The 18,811-nt window shown below is 38.3% G+C and overlaps 1 protein-coding gene across 1 annotated transcript in view; it reads right to left on the bottom strand.

The window, feature by feature from the left end:
* The window catches only part of kcnq5a (potassium voltage-gated channel, KQT-like subfamily, member 5a), a 113,062-nt gene that overhangs the window by 5,411 nt on the left and 88,840 nt on the right, over positions 1-18,811 (bottom strand). The window contains exons 8-12 of the mRNA XM_042502825.1: positions 15,581-15,675; positions 14,137-14,163; positions 6,691-6,932; positions 5,290-5,398; positions 936-1,067 (exon numbers count right to left, since the gene is read on the bottom strand). Coding sequence (XP_042358759.1) covers positions 936-1,067; positions 5,290-5,398; positions 6,691-6,932; positions 14,137-14,163; positions 15,581-15,675 — 605 coding nt within the window. The remainder of the gene's footprint in view (positions 1-935; positions 1,068-5,289; positions 5,399-6,690; positions 6,933-14,136; positions 14,164-15,580; positions 15,676-18,811) is intronic.

The raw sequence follows: 18,811 nt of genomic DNA, 5'->3' as shown, positions 1-18,811 counted from the left end.
CAGCCAATTTGGTATTTTTTTCTATTGCAGTTTACCATGTACCAACTCAGATTTAATAAGTTCACCTGTCTCAGACTCTAAGTAGACTAAAAAAAAGTGAACATTATTTCCTGGCAGGACTGTGTTCACTTGCAATTTGTCAAAAAATGAAAGGCCCTGAAATGAATAATAGCTAATCTGCCTGCTTTTTGCCGGACATGCCCTATAGGTTGGGTTGTGTTAGAAAAAGTTTCACAATCATTAAAGAGCAAAGAAAGCTCAGCGAGTGTGAAAACAGGCACACAGTTACATTTCTTTGCAACAGTAAAGTTAGCACTAAACAAAATTAAATTCTCCTCTGTGACTATTTTCAACTTTTATGGACTTTTCATGTGTAAGGATGCTCAGATTTTTGAATGCATGCTGCTTGACTCAGGCGTCACAACTTTGGTTATGTTAGTGGGGGAGCAGCTGGCGAACAAATCAGGACGGGGTTGGCCTAACCCCGGTGCAGACTGTTTCCTCCGGGCCTGGCTGTAATATAAATGCAGGGAGGGAGAGGAAAAGTTCTTGCCGCGGCTGCTGAAAGGCCTCGGAGGCGGACCCACTACTGTGTTTAGTCTGGGAGGGAGAGGGGACACACGTGTACATATACAGTACATACAAAAGACATAATTGGAAGTGAGATCAAGGCAAAATTGGGTTCATTTAATTTAAAAGGATTACGTATAGATGACTTGTAGAAGCTGCAACAACACTGGCAGCAACATCCACCTATGCAAGCCCTTGGTAAAGAATAAAAACCCTTGCAGCATAAAGAATAAAAATATGCAAAAATCAAGGTAATTCAGATAAATTGCTCATTTATATGGATATTGATGATTTTTTTTTTTGTTTTTGCAAAAAAGTTATGTGGGATTTTGTGATTTTGTGTGTGTGTGTGTGTGTGTCCTGACCTAGTCTGAAGGCTCTTGATGCGACAGAGCATGTCCAGGTGTCCTGCAGAGTATTGCTCTATAACGTCCTTCACATCGTACGGACGCAATGTCTCCTTAAACTTCTTTTTAGCCACGTGGAACTTCATGATCCTACACACACACACACACAAAAAGCAAAAATAGGAAGATGGTTAGGAAAGACATGAAGTTAGTGAAATAAGCTCAAAAAAGCTTGAAAATAAGGGTGTAATTACTGCAACCAGCCACTAGATGTTAGCAGCAACTTTGGCACGATCCTTGTTGCGTTACACTTGTTGATCTTTTTTGGACAGCTATAATAAAAACATTATTAAAATCTCAAATACCTCAAAGAGTATCTACCAGGAAACCAAAGTTCAATGGTTCTCTTGTTAAATCCATAACAACTCACAAGAATGACTTTGAAACTCGAGCGTCATCCTCTATCTCCTTCTATTTGGTGAACAGAGCCCCTGCTGGGTGGATAATATTGATACAGGTAAGGAGATCCATGTACTCGTTGCATTTGGATTCCCTCGTGGCTTCTGTTTTTCTCCAGTTGCCTGATTTTCTCACTGTCTCAATGGAAACAATGGTGACAGATGACCCTCTGTAATAACAGTCCTGAGAGGGGAGGGGGTGTCCAGCCCTCAACCCGACACCCTGGGAAAGCCCTGGGCTCCGGCTGCCCATGGAGGAGGCCTGCTGGGTGGGCAGGCCGGTCGAGATTGGGTGGTACTGGTGATCTGTGTGTGAGTGAGTGTAGAGAAACAGAGGGGCTGCTGATAGACAGGGTTTGATAGACTTCAGTTCACGATGTTATGTATTTCTAAACCTGCAAATATGACAAAATTTCAGAATAAAAGAAGCAATGACTGACTGGATATTATCACCAAACCAACATGTAGGAGGGATCATTGCAGAAAATGCTCACTGCCAAGAGGATGCCACTGAAAATTGTTACATAACTTGCACTCGCTGATAAAATGACACGTTTAGCTATGTCCAATTTGGACAAAGTTGGATGCGCCACAGTGTGTTACAGCGACCTGACACCTACACTGTACAGGCAGGGGTCAGGTGTAGAGCTACCATAGATTATAAGAAATGTTGGTGAAAAACTGAGAATAGAGTACTGATAATATCGCTGCAAATATTTACAGTAAATGTCAGTATAGAGAATAATTGGGAATATAAATACATAAATGTATAGTTTCATTATATATGTGCATATTTACACTGTTAGCTTTTCATTCGAAGTGTGTAGATGAAATCACTTATTTATAGAAAAAACTGTGGCACATGTTGGTAATATCTGTTCATGTGTTAAACATATTATGAAAACAAACCTTTTCATTTGCCTAAATCTGTGATTACATAAATTATATATAAGATTTCACTGTACTGTACTGTACTCAATACCTTAAAGGTAACCCAATACCAAGTAGTAGCGGACTTCTTAAGTCAAATGACTCCTGCATTCAATCCTTTAGTGCCGAGATCTTTAGAAAAATAACTATTTGTTTTTGTTTGCTTGCAGCCAATCACCACAGGTTTTCTTCAGTTTAGTACAGCGTGTGATTGGACAATGACTGTAGCAGCTGCAACTTGCCCAAAGTGCAGAGTATTTGAGTTTTTTGTACAGATATTTAATAAATATTTTAATAATTTGAACACTTTCAAAGTGTATTTGTGTAAAAGTTATTTGGATGGGGAGGAGTGACAGTGGCATTTTATATAACTTAAATGCTTCCATTCACAATATACAATATATCAAATTAAGTAGACAAAGAAAAAGGTATCAAAATTCTCTATTGGTATCTGTATCACTTTAAGTAGGGGTTGACAGATTATCAGCCTGGCCAATTATTGGGGCCAATATTTGGCATTTTGCTGATATCTGTGTTGGTGTTTTATTTTAATGATTGCTGATAAAATTAAGAGAAAAATCTGGGTAGAACTGGGAAATGTTTTATGGGAGAGTTTTCTGTTTCTCACTCTGCATGTGAGATTTCACTGCCTTAATTCCCACAAGTTTAACAAAAGGGATTTGGTAAAATATCTTTTTTTAATAGATGTTACATATTATTTTGGGATTTTACAATCCAATGTCAGGAAACAAGATTCATCATATCATCCTCAAAACCTTTGAACGTTTGATTTAAGTCATTTTTAATAACAATAAAGGCCTTTATTTTATAAATGTTTTTTAAAATAATTGCCTTTTAGAAATCAGTGTTTTATTGTGCTTTATTGAGAGGTGAGTCTGGGAATTTTTTTGCAATAAAAAAATATTAAGAGGGTGAGAAGAAGCAGTGAAGTGAGAGAATCAGTTGGCGCCAGTTGGATAAACATTCGCTCACAGGGTGCCGGTGCCAGTGTAAGAGATCAGGGTCTGGCGAAAAACACACACGCACACAACAGCTCAAAAAAATCCCTAAGGCAAATCCTCAAACCCAGCAGTAGGTCATATAGATAAAGAGACAAAGACGGAGAGAGAAGACAAGAAAAAATAAAGAAATCGGTTTAACAAAGCAAATATCGTGTGAACCCCTGCACTCATGTGAACGTATGTTTTTCCCATCCAGAATAACATGCATAGTGGTGTAAAAAGGTCAGGAGTCTGTGTTGTTGTGGCATATTATCTGTTACTGTAGCAGTGTGAGGGTAAAGATGAGGAGAGAGGGATTTAACCTAAATAAAAATGAAAAACAAACATGTTTAAAAACGTGTTCAGCAGCCATTATTAGTGATAAACTGCTCATGAAACCAAACTACAAAACACATGGATACAGCAGCTTTTGACTCCTTACGTTATGTCAGGTCACTCTTGCACATTGTGTCATTCATGACACTTTGATTAACAGCTGCAGATTATAAATCGCCTGTAAAGAAATACGGAGCGCAATGAATCAGATGCATGCAATGCAGATAAGATTGTACTGTATATACCATCAACAATTAGCCGATCATAAAAGGAGGAGGTGGTTCAATTACATCACCAACTGACAGGTAAGTGTTCGGCTCAGTGAGCTGTCACTGTGGTTTCAGAGTCAATGTACACAGGTGAGAAAAGTGGCCCTGAGGGAGGAGTTTAAATGATTAATCAGTCACAGAAAGCTACAATATATACAGAAATATAAAACAGCCAGCAACACGTTTTCAGCTCCCCAAATATGGCAGCATGGTCAGCGGCCCTACACTTCAAACTATTATGTTATAGGTACCCTTATAGCATCAGATTTTGCTTTTTTAACATATATATATATATATATATATATATATATATATATGAAATGTGTCGCTCTCTAACATCCAATCACTGAATATGGTTAATGATGTAAAATCAGGGCTGCACCCAGCAGAGACTCCAGGAAGTCACTGCTCATGATCAAGAAATAGTCTGGTAGCTATTCTCTGTTTCGTATTTCCCACATAAACAGGACAGTGGTATCAATTCTCATGTGACTCAAAAGAAATTATACATTTTTCCAACGTGTTGGACTATTTTAAGAGGGAGGTAACTAAATAAAGCAATGGCTGTGAAAATGGGGCCTGTTTGGGCTGAGTTTCAACCACCTTTAAGAATTAAAGTTTGCCAGTTTTTCACTTGATATTAACTTTTGGATGTAAGTTTGCAAATGTGATTGTTGGTTCCTTTTGAATCCCTTTTATCGTTGCTGATTTACAGGGTTCCCACACATTTTCAGAACCAAACATTTCAAAATATTCCATGATTTTTCAAATTTCCATTTTGGAAAAGGATGCACTTTACTGTGTCTGCAGCAAGTGTCGGCCCAGGTACAGTTCTTTTCGGGACACACACAAACTCAGGAGAGTGTTGCTTTCCATAAAAAACAGCACCACATGACTACGTCACGTACACCTTTGTTAAAGGAAAAGGCTTTTGGCCAGCTTCACTCATGGAAAATGAGAACAGTGCAGGTTTTGTCACAGTACCAAGCAGCAAATTATTTGAGTTTATTTGCATAACTTCACTTGCACGTCCTTCAAAGCGACTATCGCACATCGCCATGTCAACGCTAAAACGATATATCGTATATATCGCTCAGTCAGTGTATATTATGGCTACGCTATGTATAGAGCTGACTTATAGTAAATAAATTCTTTAAGTTATGTGGCATTACATGGGAGGTTATTCATGGAAGGTTACTGTGAAAAATAATTTCAATAAACACAACAAAAGTCCATAACTTCTTTTTACTAATTCCATGACTTTTTCAGGCCTGTAAAGCAACATTATAAAATTCCATGACTATTCCAGGTTCTTCTATGATTGCGGGAACCCTGGATTTAAAGATGCTTTGGATAAGTTTATCAGATAAAATCTTACCTGACCGCTCTGATGACAGCCTTGAGGGGAGCTGACAGATCCTCCACTGTAACATCACAATGGCAGCCTCTCTCATCGAAGGAATCCTCCGTCGTCATGCCTGCATCCACTGAGAAAGAGACAAACCAACGTTTCGTCAACACAAAGTGTAGGCCCATGCACAATCGTTTCCAGTCCTGAAACTCATAAAACACTTTCTGCATAGTGGGTCTGGACAGGAGTCTCTACGAATGTTTCAAACTGATACTATTTTGGCTTTTAGGAGGTGAGAATTTATGCCCTGCTTGAATTGGATCTTTACGAACGGGCAGCATTTTGCCGGCTCAGCTATGTAAGGTGAGAGAGGAGAGTACATATATCCTCAATACTGCCAATAATTAGGAGAGTGGAAGACACAGACAGAGAGACAGATGCAGAAAAGAGGAGAAAGAGCAAGAGAAAGCATAGGGAAAAAGTTGGAAGGAGAGTGAAAAATGAGAGTACATATAAAGGGTCATAAAATCAGTTCATACAAATGACACGGGAATAAGAGGAGACGCAGAGGTGCTATTCAAACAGTCAGCAATGTTGTATATTACTGTAGGGGAGGAGTGTCTGGAAAAAGTTAGAAAAAACACTGCTGCACAAAATACATGTTCACTAATTTAGGTAATAAAAATAAATTCATGCCCCTTTCAAAGTGCAAAAAAAGGAACTGAGATATAAAATACGCAAGATCTTTATGAACTGTATGATTCCAGTGTATAAAGATTGTCTTAAAGTACAATATATCCATCTGGATAAGAACATAAATGCTTAACATCCATCATACAGTTTAGCCTATCTACCATGTAGAGAGAATAGACAGTATATACAAGGCTTGAAGAATATAATTATAATAAGAAGCGTACTGTTTAGTGTTTGATCCCATAAAATAAACCAACATAATATGATTTTTGTCTGACTTAAGACTGTATTTGCCTATTTCTAGAGCCCAACCCGACTTGATATTTGAGTTTATGCGGATACCTAAATTGGGGAGAAAAACAATTTATATATTCTGTATCAGCTCATTTCAGCTCCTCACTGAATGTTTCATTTATGTGTTTATATATTTTTCATTTGATGCACCATTGCATGAAATTCTAACTGTGCATTATGAACAATTTCCAACAAACCTTCAAACAAATAAAAATTAATCTTCAAAAGCATTCATTGTTTTTGTAAAAAAAAAAAAGTGTATATATATATATATATATGTATATATATTACTGTTTAGGATTTGGAACTTGACTCAGGACTTGAGTGCAAAGACTTGACTTGGTCCCACCTCTAATATTTACTGAATAAAATGTCATGCTGTGTTAAAATGGGTCATTTATGGGATGTTGTGTTGGATGTTTGATAGTCAGTCCCACTCACCGTCTGGGACAGCAGTGCGAGTTTGGCTCTTCAGCCTCAGCGACGGCCTGAAGCGGGTCCGATCGTTGAAGCTCCAGCTCTTCTGCACTTTGGCCGGACTCCCGCTCATTATCTCAGGGCCGCCTACCACCTCATTTCCAGGGGAAGAGCGTTGGCGGTCGTTGATGGACGTCTGCCTGCTCTTCATGCTCTGACCTCGGGGACTCGCCATCCGGACCCGCTCCTTAAAACTCAACTTCTGACTGTAGGGAGGAAGGGAGGGAAAGAAGATGAAGGATGGAGAGACAGAAGGGGAAAAGGTGATGGAAAGTGGGGTAAGGGAGTTTATGATGAAGTTGATTGAGTGTGTGGCAGAGGTCGGGGTTGATAGAGAGACACAAGGAGAGAGAAAAAGGATGCTGTCAACACCAATTTCCCCTCAGAGAGTGAGAAGAGTTCAGAGCGCAGACACGGGGCAGCGTTCGGTCTTTTCCTTCAGTCCAAACATCATCCATCCAACTGACATGCCCAAAACATCAGGACACAGCCAGACTGCCCGCCAAGACACCCAAAAAACCCCAAAACTCAGATTTGGATCCTGAAATGCTTCAATCCTCACCAATCGGCTGATAATCTATTCATGTATTCACTTTTCAAAACAGAGTTAATGAGATTTTTAAAGGCGATTTGTGAAGCTTGGTCACATTAATACATCATCACCACCACATTAATTTTGAGACTACCTTAAACAAATGAGACCATTACTGAGAGCAGCTTCAAACAGCCTCAATACTGTATTTTCCAGATTATTTTTTAAAAAAGAAAAGCAAAATCTTTTGAAGATTTTAATGGCAAATCATTCCTAGCATGTTAATCAGTGTTTATTTGTAAATCCAATAATAAGATCTAGGAAACTGATTGCCCAGAAAAAGGAAATTTAATGAAACTACTAATTTAAATTGTTACTTAAAATGTTGCTGTATTTCCTTAACTTTGTGAACTTGTTGCAACTTAAAAAGCAACAAGAGCAACTATCGTGTTTTTTTCCAAGTGTTAGCAACTATAGTAAAACAAGTTAGTCTGACTTAACTTCATCATGACAAATTGATTTTGCCAATGATGAAGTTAGTAAATTCTGCTAGTTCTACTTATTTCACAATTTCACAAGATAAAGTAAATTCAAATACATTTTAAGCAAACATAACTATAAATATAAAGTAAACATACATTAATACTAATAGTTATTTTTACTTACAGTTTTCAAGGCAATTGGTTTCCCTCATTAATTTCTACTTTAAGGATTCAGCACCAAGTCTCAAAAAGTTTAATCATGAGTCAGTGCATTGTGACTCATTTTAAATCCAAAGAATCTACGATCCAAAAGAAAGCAACCAAAATGTGGTTTTACTCTAAAAAACACAACCTGTTTTGATCTCAGTTGTTCACTGCAGTTACACCATGGTATGATGGCTATGCAACATGTAATACATTTTAAATCTATGTCTGTTTAAAAAATGAAACAAAAACAAACTGTGAACACTACTATTAAAACATTACTATTAATATAATTATCTGTCTTCCTCTATCACTTTATTTTTATCCATATAAAGGGATATATAGCACCTAACATCAGCCACTGGAAAATAAAATGCATTTATTTCATGATATTTTAGCTGTAGCTTTGGTAACCTCACAGGGGTTGGTGGGAATGTAGAAAGTTCTTAATTAATGTGACTCACTGCAGTAAACTATGATGTTGCTAAGGCAAATACACAGGCATGCAATGCAGCAGACAAATGAGAGAGAGATGCAGGGTTCCAACACATTTTCCATGCCACAATTTCATATTTTTCCAAACCTCCGTGTCTCACCTGAATTTCAGCATTATAATCAGTTTTAATGTCTTTTACAGAAGTTGTTTTTCAGTCAGAAACTTTTTAAAGACTAAAAGACCTGTGCAATACTTTCCTTACTTTCCTAGACTTGTGTGGGAACCTTATCTACCAAAGCACACGACAATCCATTATTACCAAAGTTCAAGGCCGAACTGAATATTATTAACAGTGGATGGAGCAGAATAGATCTTTTAGCAACACTTTTATCTGTTACCATTCTGTCCATCATTGCTAATTAAAATTCAAAAGAGAAGTGCAGCAGTAAAGCAGGGGAGCATGCAGTTAAATGAGAAAAAGCTATAATACCTACATCTGTAAACTGAAATGTGCAGAATAATTGCATATTTTTTTGGGGGATATTTAATGTCCAACTGATATCATATCCCTTTTTGTTGTGGAAAATAATGTCAAGATATTATGTATACTTATATAATATATAGGTATTTATAGTTTTTCTGTGTTTGACTGACAACAGCTGGCAGGCTAAGCTCCAGCAGGGAACAAGTGATGGTTAACTACAAAGGAATGAGTCTCTGTCAGTCCTTCTGTTCTTCGATTTTTGCAATGTCATGTGAGAAACGTAGGTAGGGCAGTGTGGAGTTCAAAGTTGTTTGAAAGAGCGATTCTTAAGAAAAGTTGAGCGCAGCAATCCAGAAGGCCAAGCAGTTAGCCCATGGCATGTCTTAAACAAACACTGCACTGGTACTTCGTCTGAGCAGGTTATTAGCTCTCTCAACTAAAAACTTATGTTATAGTGCACTTTTCCACAGTGAATGTTCGGTCATTTGTTCAGCAAACTACAGTGCATTTTAAATGCGAGTTCATGTTTGTAAGTTAGATAAGGCAACTTTAGCATGGAAGCTATTATGGTTTATTGTTTTTGTGTTTTGTAGCATTTCCTGCGATTTGACTGTCAAAGTAAGGTCTTTCAGTTGGACATTAAGGTAAACTGGGTCCAGCCCCATGAATTGCTCATTTTAATTTCATTCCTTTTCATTAAATTTTAATGGGACGACTGTATTTTTACAATTGATGTGACTATAACAAATACAAAATCATCAAAAGGCCCAACTTCTGGGATAAGTTAAGGTTTGTTCACAAAGAATATGAATGAAACAAAATGTATTCATTTGGCTGGACTTGACCAGTTTTTAGAAAATATATCTTTAAAAAAGGTTGAATTTAGACCTTGTATTTTAAATTTTGAATCTGAGTTTGACCTTCATTGAGCTGTCATACCAAGAAAATAAAGCATCTCTGAAAATGCAATCACTTTTTCTTCTTTGTGGGGATTTTAAATTAGAAATTTTGAAAGGATCATGGCAAGCAAGAATGAAAGTGGCTCTGCATGCAATTCGTTAAAAGTAAAATCTGGTGCGCTTTTCCTTTATCTCAAAAACTTAAACCTCACATTTTAAAACCATGTCTACTTTTAAAGTGTTAAGATCACTTTTCTTTGGAATTCCCCTTTAATTTGCAACAGGTTAACAAAGACTTGTTTGCATTCGACAGGCAGCAGGCAGCAGTCGTCGCCTCAGTCCTTCGGGAGATAAAAGGGATTGGGGAGGGAGGTTAAAAAGTAAGTTAAGTTTCTCCGCCATGCTATTAGTCAGTCATTCCCACAGGTTACTGGGCTAAGAGCGGGGCAGAGAGGATGCTGGGTAGCACTGTAGGTACCTCCTATATTTCCGAGTGTACCTTCTGAAGAGCCTTCCATTACTTAGACCCTTACTAGAGCGAAGGAGGAAGATGGAGGGAATGGAAAGATGAAGGAGGAAGGAGATTAAGTTCAGAAGAGGAAGGAGAAGAGAAATTCTCTGCTGCCAATATTGATGCAAAGCAAATACACAGAGGACAGAGAGGAGACATATACCAGAGAAGGATGGAAGAGGGTAAACAGTGGAAGGTAAACCAACCTGGACTCCCTCGTTTTGGGATGAGCAATATATATAAAAAATATGTAGAAAAAACATGATGTGAATTCTTGGCACACATCACAGTAGTGCCATCAGATTATGGACAGTTTTAATGGTGAGACACCCCAGGAGAAAAAGTTTTTTTAATTTTAGGATATGAGGCTATTTTGCTTTTATTTCCATTTTAGTTCAAATTTCTGTTCTTAAAACGGCCTTTAAAAAAAGCCTCTTTTGCATATTGGACATAAGATTTCAGAGAACTTGTGATACAGAAAAAATTTAGTGTCTTTCTTTTGTCTAAAAATGCATAAAAAGAGAGAGAGTTCAATTACTTGCAAAGAACTTTACTTGGTGAACATTTCAGTTGTCACACAAAACATTGTTCCCTTCATGAAGTTTTTTTTGGAAGTAATTGGACAGCGTGTGGGAATTCTCTCTTTTTCACACTCTGTGGATGTTTTCCACCTTTGCGCCTGTCCACAGGTTTTTTTGGAGGTGTGCATGAGCCTCCACAGTCATTTCTAAAAATGTACAAATTTTTACAATTATTCTTTAAAGGTATTTCTCTCAAAATGAGTTTTATTTTTCCTTCTTAAATCTGATCCCAAAAATCTCCACTTCCGTACCACTTGCATACACCAAACTTGCCAGTTTTATTCCTATCTATATTTGAAATGGTTTTTATAGAGGGGTTTATTTATTTATCAGTCAAAGACTGATTTATATAAGATTTTATTCCTAAAAACACAACAAAAATTGATTTTTTTAACAGATGTTTGCAGTATGTTTTGATGTATGGAGAAAAAACAGGTATACAAAATCTCCTCTCTAAACTCTAATTAAAAAAAAAAAAAAAAAAAAAAAAAAAAAGTGAATTTTGAATATTGAACCAGTTCAGTATTTTGATTTGGAAGTGTACAATATATATATATATATATATATATATATATATATATATATATATATATATATATCCTTATTTGCATTGTTGAACCTTAAACATGTAATATTGAACATAACAGTCTTACTGTAAGCAATAAACTGAGAAACTGTCATGGTGCTATCTATTAGTTAAAAAATATAGCTTATTCACCTGGGTTGTCTCTCCTTAAAACATTAGTCTGAACATCAACAGCCTGGACTCTATTTTTCCTGACAAAGTTGACCAAACTCTCACCACATGCGTCAGTGAGACTCATGTGGTGCTGGGTTTGGCTCTCTAAATCAACTTCAAAATCATGTTTTTTCGACACAATGATTGCTTTGTGACATGTGGTGAAGAAATTTACTGAACGCCTGCCTGCAGTGTTGCCTAAAGTAGGGCGCAACAAAACGTTGAAATAGTCTCGAAAAATCAGGCTGCATTCACATTAAATTTGTTGTTGATTAAATGAAATTTGGTGTGTTTGTCATTGTGGTTGACTTGGCTTAGTTGTGTGTTTGTGGTTATAGAAGTGCTGTTTAGAAGACAGCACAGCTCAGAAAACAGCATTCACACCAAAGTGCAGCGTTATTTGGAATAAACCTTTTTTGGATTTTCCCATAATTGGGTAAGAGAAGTCAGCTGCATGTTTGAGCTCACATGAGGAGAAATCTTGTCCAGGTTGAAAATGGTCAGTTACTTTTCAAAGAAAAAGTATGAATCATTTGAAAGAATTGTACCAGAAAATAAACACATAAACACACACCTGCCTACACACATAAACTCCAGATTAACCCCCATTATCTTTTATTTCATGTTCTCTCTCACTGCCAAAATCCAACACTAATACGCACAGCATGATGTAGCACTTTGTGGTGCGCCTAATGTTTACTACTGCTGGTGTTTACAAGTCTGCTTAAACTAAAACCACCAGTCGTTTACCACGGCACCTACCGCCGCCGAGCAGCCGACAGTCTGTAAAACCACTAATAACACACAATGTTCTGTGTTTTCTTGGTGGAGGGCACCATATAGAAAAGAAATAGGGTCATAAAAGGGTTCATAATTATGATTTCACAAGTGCAAATTGGACTTGTTGTAACAAAAGTTTCCAAGAAAGAAAGGAAAGTGTAATTAAACGCAGCCCTTTAAATGGAGGCATTTCTAGGGATGCATGTTGTTGTGGATGCAACAAAGCCTAATTAAATGCTGTTGTGTTTAAGGATGAGAAGCACATTTGTTTGTGTGTTTGACTGTGTGTGTGTGGCACTGTCTTGATGCGTAAGAAGCTGCTGGCTCAATATAAAGCTCCCAAATGTTGCCAAAGAAGCACTGCTCTGTAAAAACTATACTAGCATAATTAAACTCACAAATCTCTCTCTGTCTTCTTCCCCTCTCTGAAATCCCCTATCTCCCCCTCCTCTCTTCTCCCCCCCGTTTTTTCAACTTCGCTCTGTCTCTCCTAGTCTTGTGTTTGATGAGTTATATAAATACCATCCCAATGGAAAAAGTGCGTCATGGTACAGACATGGTACAGACTCCTGTCTTTGAAGGCGTGTGCGCACACACACACACACACACACACACTCAACAAAGTCCATCACGTTCCCGGCATGGGAGTCAAGTGCAGACAACAAAACAGTAGTGAAAGAAGGAGGAGAGACAGAAACAGAGATGGAGATGTGAATAAAAAGCTAAAGAAGTGAGGTAAGAATATAGGACAAAGAAAGCAGAAGAACTGCAGCATGTTGTGCCTTCACAAGAGGTCACTTGAAAGCACTGCAGATCTATAGTGCTTTATTGCTGCATAGCTTCTGTATGTGATGTAACATCACCTCTTTCTCTATGACTGCATCTCTTCTGGCGTCTCCTCCTCAGTTCAACACAATCTAATAGCTGTGCTTCATCAGAGCACTTGAGAGAGTGTAGATGGTAAATGAATATTGATCCCACAACTCTGGCTTCATTTTATCAGAAATTACATCAATTTTTCTTTTAGGTGACCATTATACATATTGTTGCTGCTCTCCACAGCAACACATTGCTGAGCTTCCATGGCGATACTTCTGCCTGCCTCTCCTATTTGGGGGTTTGCTGACTGACATCTACTGGATGTAATATACTGACTATGGATAAATACGTCATACAACCCCATTTCAAAAGATCTGAACTATTCCCTACATTACAATACTGATGAACATGCTAATATCCCTTCATTTTGTATTATAGCACTGCAGTGGCCCTTCTCCCAGCTATGTTTCTAATTATTTATTTTCCCCTCTAATTAAGGGTTACAACATCATCATCACTTTGCCAGGTCGTACTGAAAAAAAACATAAGAGTTCAACCTCAACATAAGTCAACACAATGCAACAACTGCATACATCTTCTCCACTAATGGTGAATTTGTTCTAAAGGGCAAAATGAGGGTTCAGTCATTTACCAATCAATAAACCAAGCCTCCAATGGCTTCGCAAACCATTCATTATTACCTGGTAAATAGTGTCAATGAACAATCAATTCCTGATTTACTGATGAAAAGACCTCAGAGACCAAATCTGTTCATCTGAATCTGATGAATGAACTAAAAAAAAAAATACCAAGCAAGCCCATAAACCAGATTAGAGCAAATATCACAGCAATGACAAAACATTAGGCACATGATTGAATTAAAATGGCATCACATGTTTAGTGTTATGTGTCTTTGGAGGAGTGAGCTGAGAGTCATACAAACCTGTAAGTAGTCTCGCCCTGCTCTTTCCTTCAGGGGTTAGTGGGATAAAGAGAAGAAGACAAAGGGTGAGAAATCAGTATTCAAGAAGATTATAAATAGCATTATACAGATGATTCAACTAATGGATATGGGAGGCATCAAGCCAAAAAGAAACAGAGAGAAAGAAACTTTCATTCAATGGGGTTAATTGTTTACAAGCACATGCAAGCTATGGCCATGCACAGTAAGGCCAAGCATTAGCTGAAAGATAGACACGGAAATCAGAGAGGTATCACTCTACGTCTGGTGTGTGTGTGTGTGTGTGTGTGTGTGTGTGTGTGTGTGTGTGTGTGTGTGTGTGTGTGTGTGTGTGTTTGTGTGTGAGCAGGAATTGTAATCTGCTTCATGGTTCATTCTCCAAAAATGTTGGGCAACACCAGCTCAGGCGCCAGGAGTAAATGTTGACATTGTACGTTTCTGCAAACCACCAATACGTTACATCTGAACGTTTTCTACGTATCAACCACGTTTTGAAAGTTATGAGCTGTCTCTGTCATCGGGACGTGGAGGGGATGGATGACATCAAAGTGGGTTTTGTTTTAGTGATCCATCGTCGTTTTGACAAGTTGCATTTTGGCCGACAAATGTGGGTAATTTTTAGCAACCTGTTGCTGTTTTTCTATTGGGATAGTGCCACAAAAAGCAGTTGTTTTTACTGAGACATTGCCAAGTTTGGACCGGTGCTGGGCCAGATAATTTTTATCAAGTGCCCAGTGATGGCAGTTTCGGCAGCTGGAATCGGGCCAGTTCATTTCATTCTAATTCTCAGCTGAATTAGGCAAAAGGATGCGGCCAGACTTATTTTTTCCAGCATGCCGAGTTTGGGCCAGATCATTTTAGCTACTCTGGGGAAAGTGCCTAAAAAAGTGGATATTTTAAGCCTAAACATGAGTAGTTTTTGTGCCCAAAACCATTGCATTATTGAGTAAATGTAAAGTTTAAACATATTATCTTTATAAATAACATAGAAATGTAAGGTGTCAGTGGTTTGCAGAAACAAATGACCGTATTATTTTTCTGGCGACTGGGTCGTGCAACACAAACGTAATCGAACCACTGAACTCCAACTGCCAAAACCACATCTCTGAAAGTCTTGCTGGCATGTGAGAATTTTCAAAATTAAAAATTTGTAAAAATTCCAATGTGTGATTCAGAAAAGTAATGTGTAATGTGTAAAGGGTGTTAAAGTTCATGCACGCAAAGCAAACCATCCCAGATTGGAGAAAAAAGGTTAATACAGGTAGACTATAAGAGAACGGTTGCAACACTGCAACACTGTCACACAGTGGAGAAAGGGTTAAAGCTACACTGATGGAGATAAGCAGATGGAGATGATGGAGAAGAGATGAGGAAAAGGGGCTGAGCAGCAGCGGCCATGTTTGTAAGTCTGTAAGTTGTTACCTACTTGGCGGGGCTGCAGGTATGCAACGCCTTCAAATGAGGCTTCCAGGTAGCAATGGAAACCGAGTTCTCATCAGCAGCATAACTACGCCAGACACACTACGTGCAGAGTCGACAGGATAAATAAAATAATGATAAATGAAACAATTAACAGGGTAAAGTGTGGGAGGAAAAACGGGTAGAGGGAGGGATCGATAAGTTGGGTAGGAAGTGAGAAAAGGAAGGTGAGGAGGGAAAAAAGAAAAAGCTGATTAGTTATTTGGGTAGTGTTGATGCACTGTGGTTGGGGGCTGTCGGAGGGAGGTGGGGGCGGTGATGGTGGTGCTGGTGACACTGGTGGTGATGGGGATACATGCCTGAGGGGGGGAAGGGCGCTTTGGTAGTGGTGCCAGGTGGCTCTGAGGTAGGGACGAGCACCGTCTGTGGAGTAAAGACGCCAAGCCGCCTGGGTGGTGGGAGGGAGTAGACAGGACACACACACATTCAGACATACACAAACACACACACGACACAGAAGGGCAATGGCTCAAACACAGTGAGGAAAAAAGGGACTGAGAATATGTGAACATGTGGCAAACACACAGCATTTTAGGGGATGTAACCAGCTGGCAGCCATATTGGAGGTCCTCAGTATGGCCATGAAGAGTAAGAAAGACTTATTTTGACATTCAGTTTGAAGGTGTTTGAACTATATTAAAATGTACTTCCATCTTAGGTAACATTTAAAAACAAAACAACCATTCAAACAGCCAAGTCGCCAAAAGAAAACATTGATATTGTATGTTTCTGAAAAGCACAAATACATTAAGATTTGTATGTTTCATACGTTTTATATCAACATTTCAGTAGTGATGTAGTCGGGAGGGGGAGGGCATGGTGAAGGGTGCATAACCTGTGCGAGACAGCTGCTAAGTGCAGACCACTGTTTAAGACCAACAACCAACAAATCCTGTTGTGTTATATGAGTCAATTTTTTTTTTTAATTTCCATTTGGGTTTTAGGCTCCAGATGTGGGTGTTTTCTATTGACTTATCAGTATGTTTCCATCAACTTTTTAGGCACAAAATGCAGGAGTGTTGCAGCGACCCGTAGCTGTGTTTTCATCTGTGTTTTAGGCTCCAAATGAGGGTGTTTTGTAGAGACCTGTAAGTGTGTTTCCATCAACTCTTTAGGCACTAAAAGCGGATGTATCGTAGCAACCCCTTGATGTGTTTTCATCTGCTTTTTAGACTGCAAATGAGGGTTTTTGTAGCAGCCTGTTGGCAGGGATAGAGGTACTAAAAGTGATTGTTTTTTCCCGTGACATTAGCAGCTTCCTTGCCAGGTTTGTGCCCCTAAATCTGAGTATTTTAAGTCAAAACCTTATCTTTCTCTAGCCATAACCAATTGGCTTTTGTGCTTATCCTATACATACGTTAACCACAACACTGTGAAGTTTCATTGTATCCGCTACTTAATAACATCACATTGCCCCTCGTTTGGAAACAAATGTACCTGATTCTGCAGAAAGGCTCTGCATCCACCATAATTATTTTAACAGGTTGCTTGCTTTTCATTTCCAATCATTGTTTTCTTCCAGCCTATTGAACCTCATCAAGGGCACCAGGCGTGGCTACAAGATTTGTGACATGACTGGAAAGTCTTTATATAAACACGTTACACAGACAGGGAGGGAAATTAACACCGACTTTTTGCCAAGTGCTGGTCAATTTTAACTGTTTGTTCTTATGCTACTCTAGAGACTACTTTAAAAACATTTGAAGATTCAATCTGGTTCTAACAATGCAGTTGGTAGACAATATATTTATTGCAGCGGGTAAAATTTAGAATTGACCGGCTGCTGGGGCTTGGAGACAGTGGTAATATTCTGCCCTGCACACACACAGACACACACATAACAAACAGTGGTTGAAAGCAGGGAGAGCTGTGTGAGATGGGGGAGTGAAGTGACGGACAGAGAGTCATCAACATATTTAACACATCACAGCTGCTTCCAAGTTTCCTTTTACCTGCTGAAGAAAATGTTATGAGCTTGGCAGGCAACAGACAGTGACCAGGTGCTTGATACAAAGCCAATAAAACAGACAAAAGATCAACACACACAGGATTAATTGCTCCCTTAGTGGGTTATTTAGGATCAATTGGGCTCCAACTGGTCTTTGTCAAGCATAGCAAATGATACGTCGTTCTCACAAGGAGAACAGGCAAAACAATGTTCAGATTTTATTGATTATACACGTGAATATGTATGAAAATATCTCACTAACTGCATACTGGGATCTGCAGCAGCCCAATGAGATGGGTTTTCAACAAATCTCCTCTTTACCCATGTCTTCTTAACCAATTATTTGGAAGTGAAATGCATCCTACTGTCTTCTTTAAGAAGCCACTGTATGAAGCATACATGTACGTGATTAACATAGACGTTTAAAAGAAGCAGATGTAGCCTATGGGCCAATGCAGAAGTATCTTAAATTTGACTACTCAGCATAAAAGCCAAACTCAAGGCTTTAGAATGGCAGTCCACAAACCAATAGATAATGTCACGATGGCTAAATACATTATCTTACACAATCTTTGATCCGTAAGGTAAGTATTTACGTGCTACCTGGCTGAGCTTCTAAATCACTGTTCGCCATCCTGTAAACTAATGTCTAAAGATGTGGCTCTGTTAGGTATTTACCCGTCAAGACTTAAGAAGAATAGAAATAGTTTATCGGAGGAGCTTAGACCAGAGCATTTACTGCCCTCATTTAAATCTTAAGACTCATCTCTCCCGCCTGGCTTTTTCTTAAATCTGTCTTATTTTGTCTGTTGTCTGTTATTGTTGTCAATATTTGCCGAATGTGAATGTTCATTTTATTGTTACCTGCTTCCCTTTATATGTCCTTGTATCTGAAGCACTTTTTAATTGTTGTTTTCACAGGTGCTCTATAAATCAGGTTAGTTGGTAGTTGTTAGTACAGGTCAAAGTCGATTGAGGAGAAAGTGGTTGTAACATGTTAAGTTTATCATTTATCATCAGATGTCACACGGATGAATTATCTGAGAAATTAGATTACTAATGCCACAAGTGGCAATGCTTCTCTTAAACATGTTATCTAAGACTTGAAATTGTTGGTAAAATTCTACATATATACATATAATTTCCATTCACTGTAACATGGTGTAAATTGAACATACCATTGGTATTGAGACCAATTCACTGTTTTGCAAGTCACAATATCAAGTCTTT

This window comes from Plectropomus leopardus, chromosome 15, assembly GCF_008729295.1.
Source record: "Plectropomus leopardus isolate mb chromosome 15, YSFRI_Pleo_2.0, whole genome shotgun sequence".
In the NCBI taxonomy this organism is placed as follows: Eukaryota; Metazoa; Chordata; class Actinopteri; order Perciformes; family Serranidae; genus Plectropomus; species Plectropomus leopardus.
The sequence above is the reverse complement of the archived record's forward strand: the minus strand, read 5'-3'. Positions and strand labels throughout refer to the sequence as shown.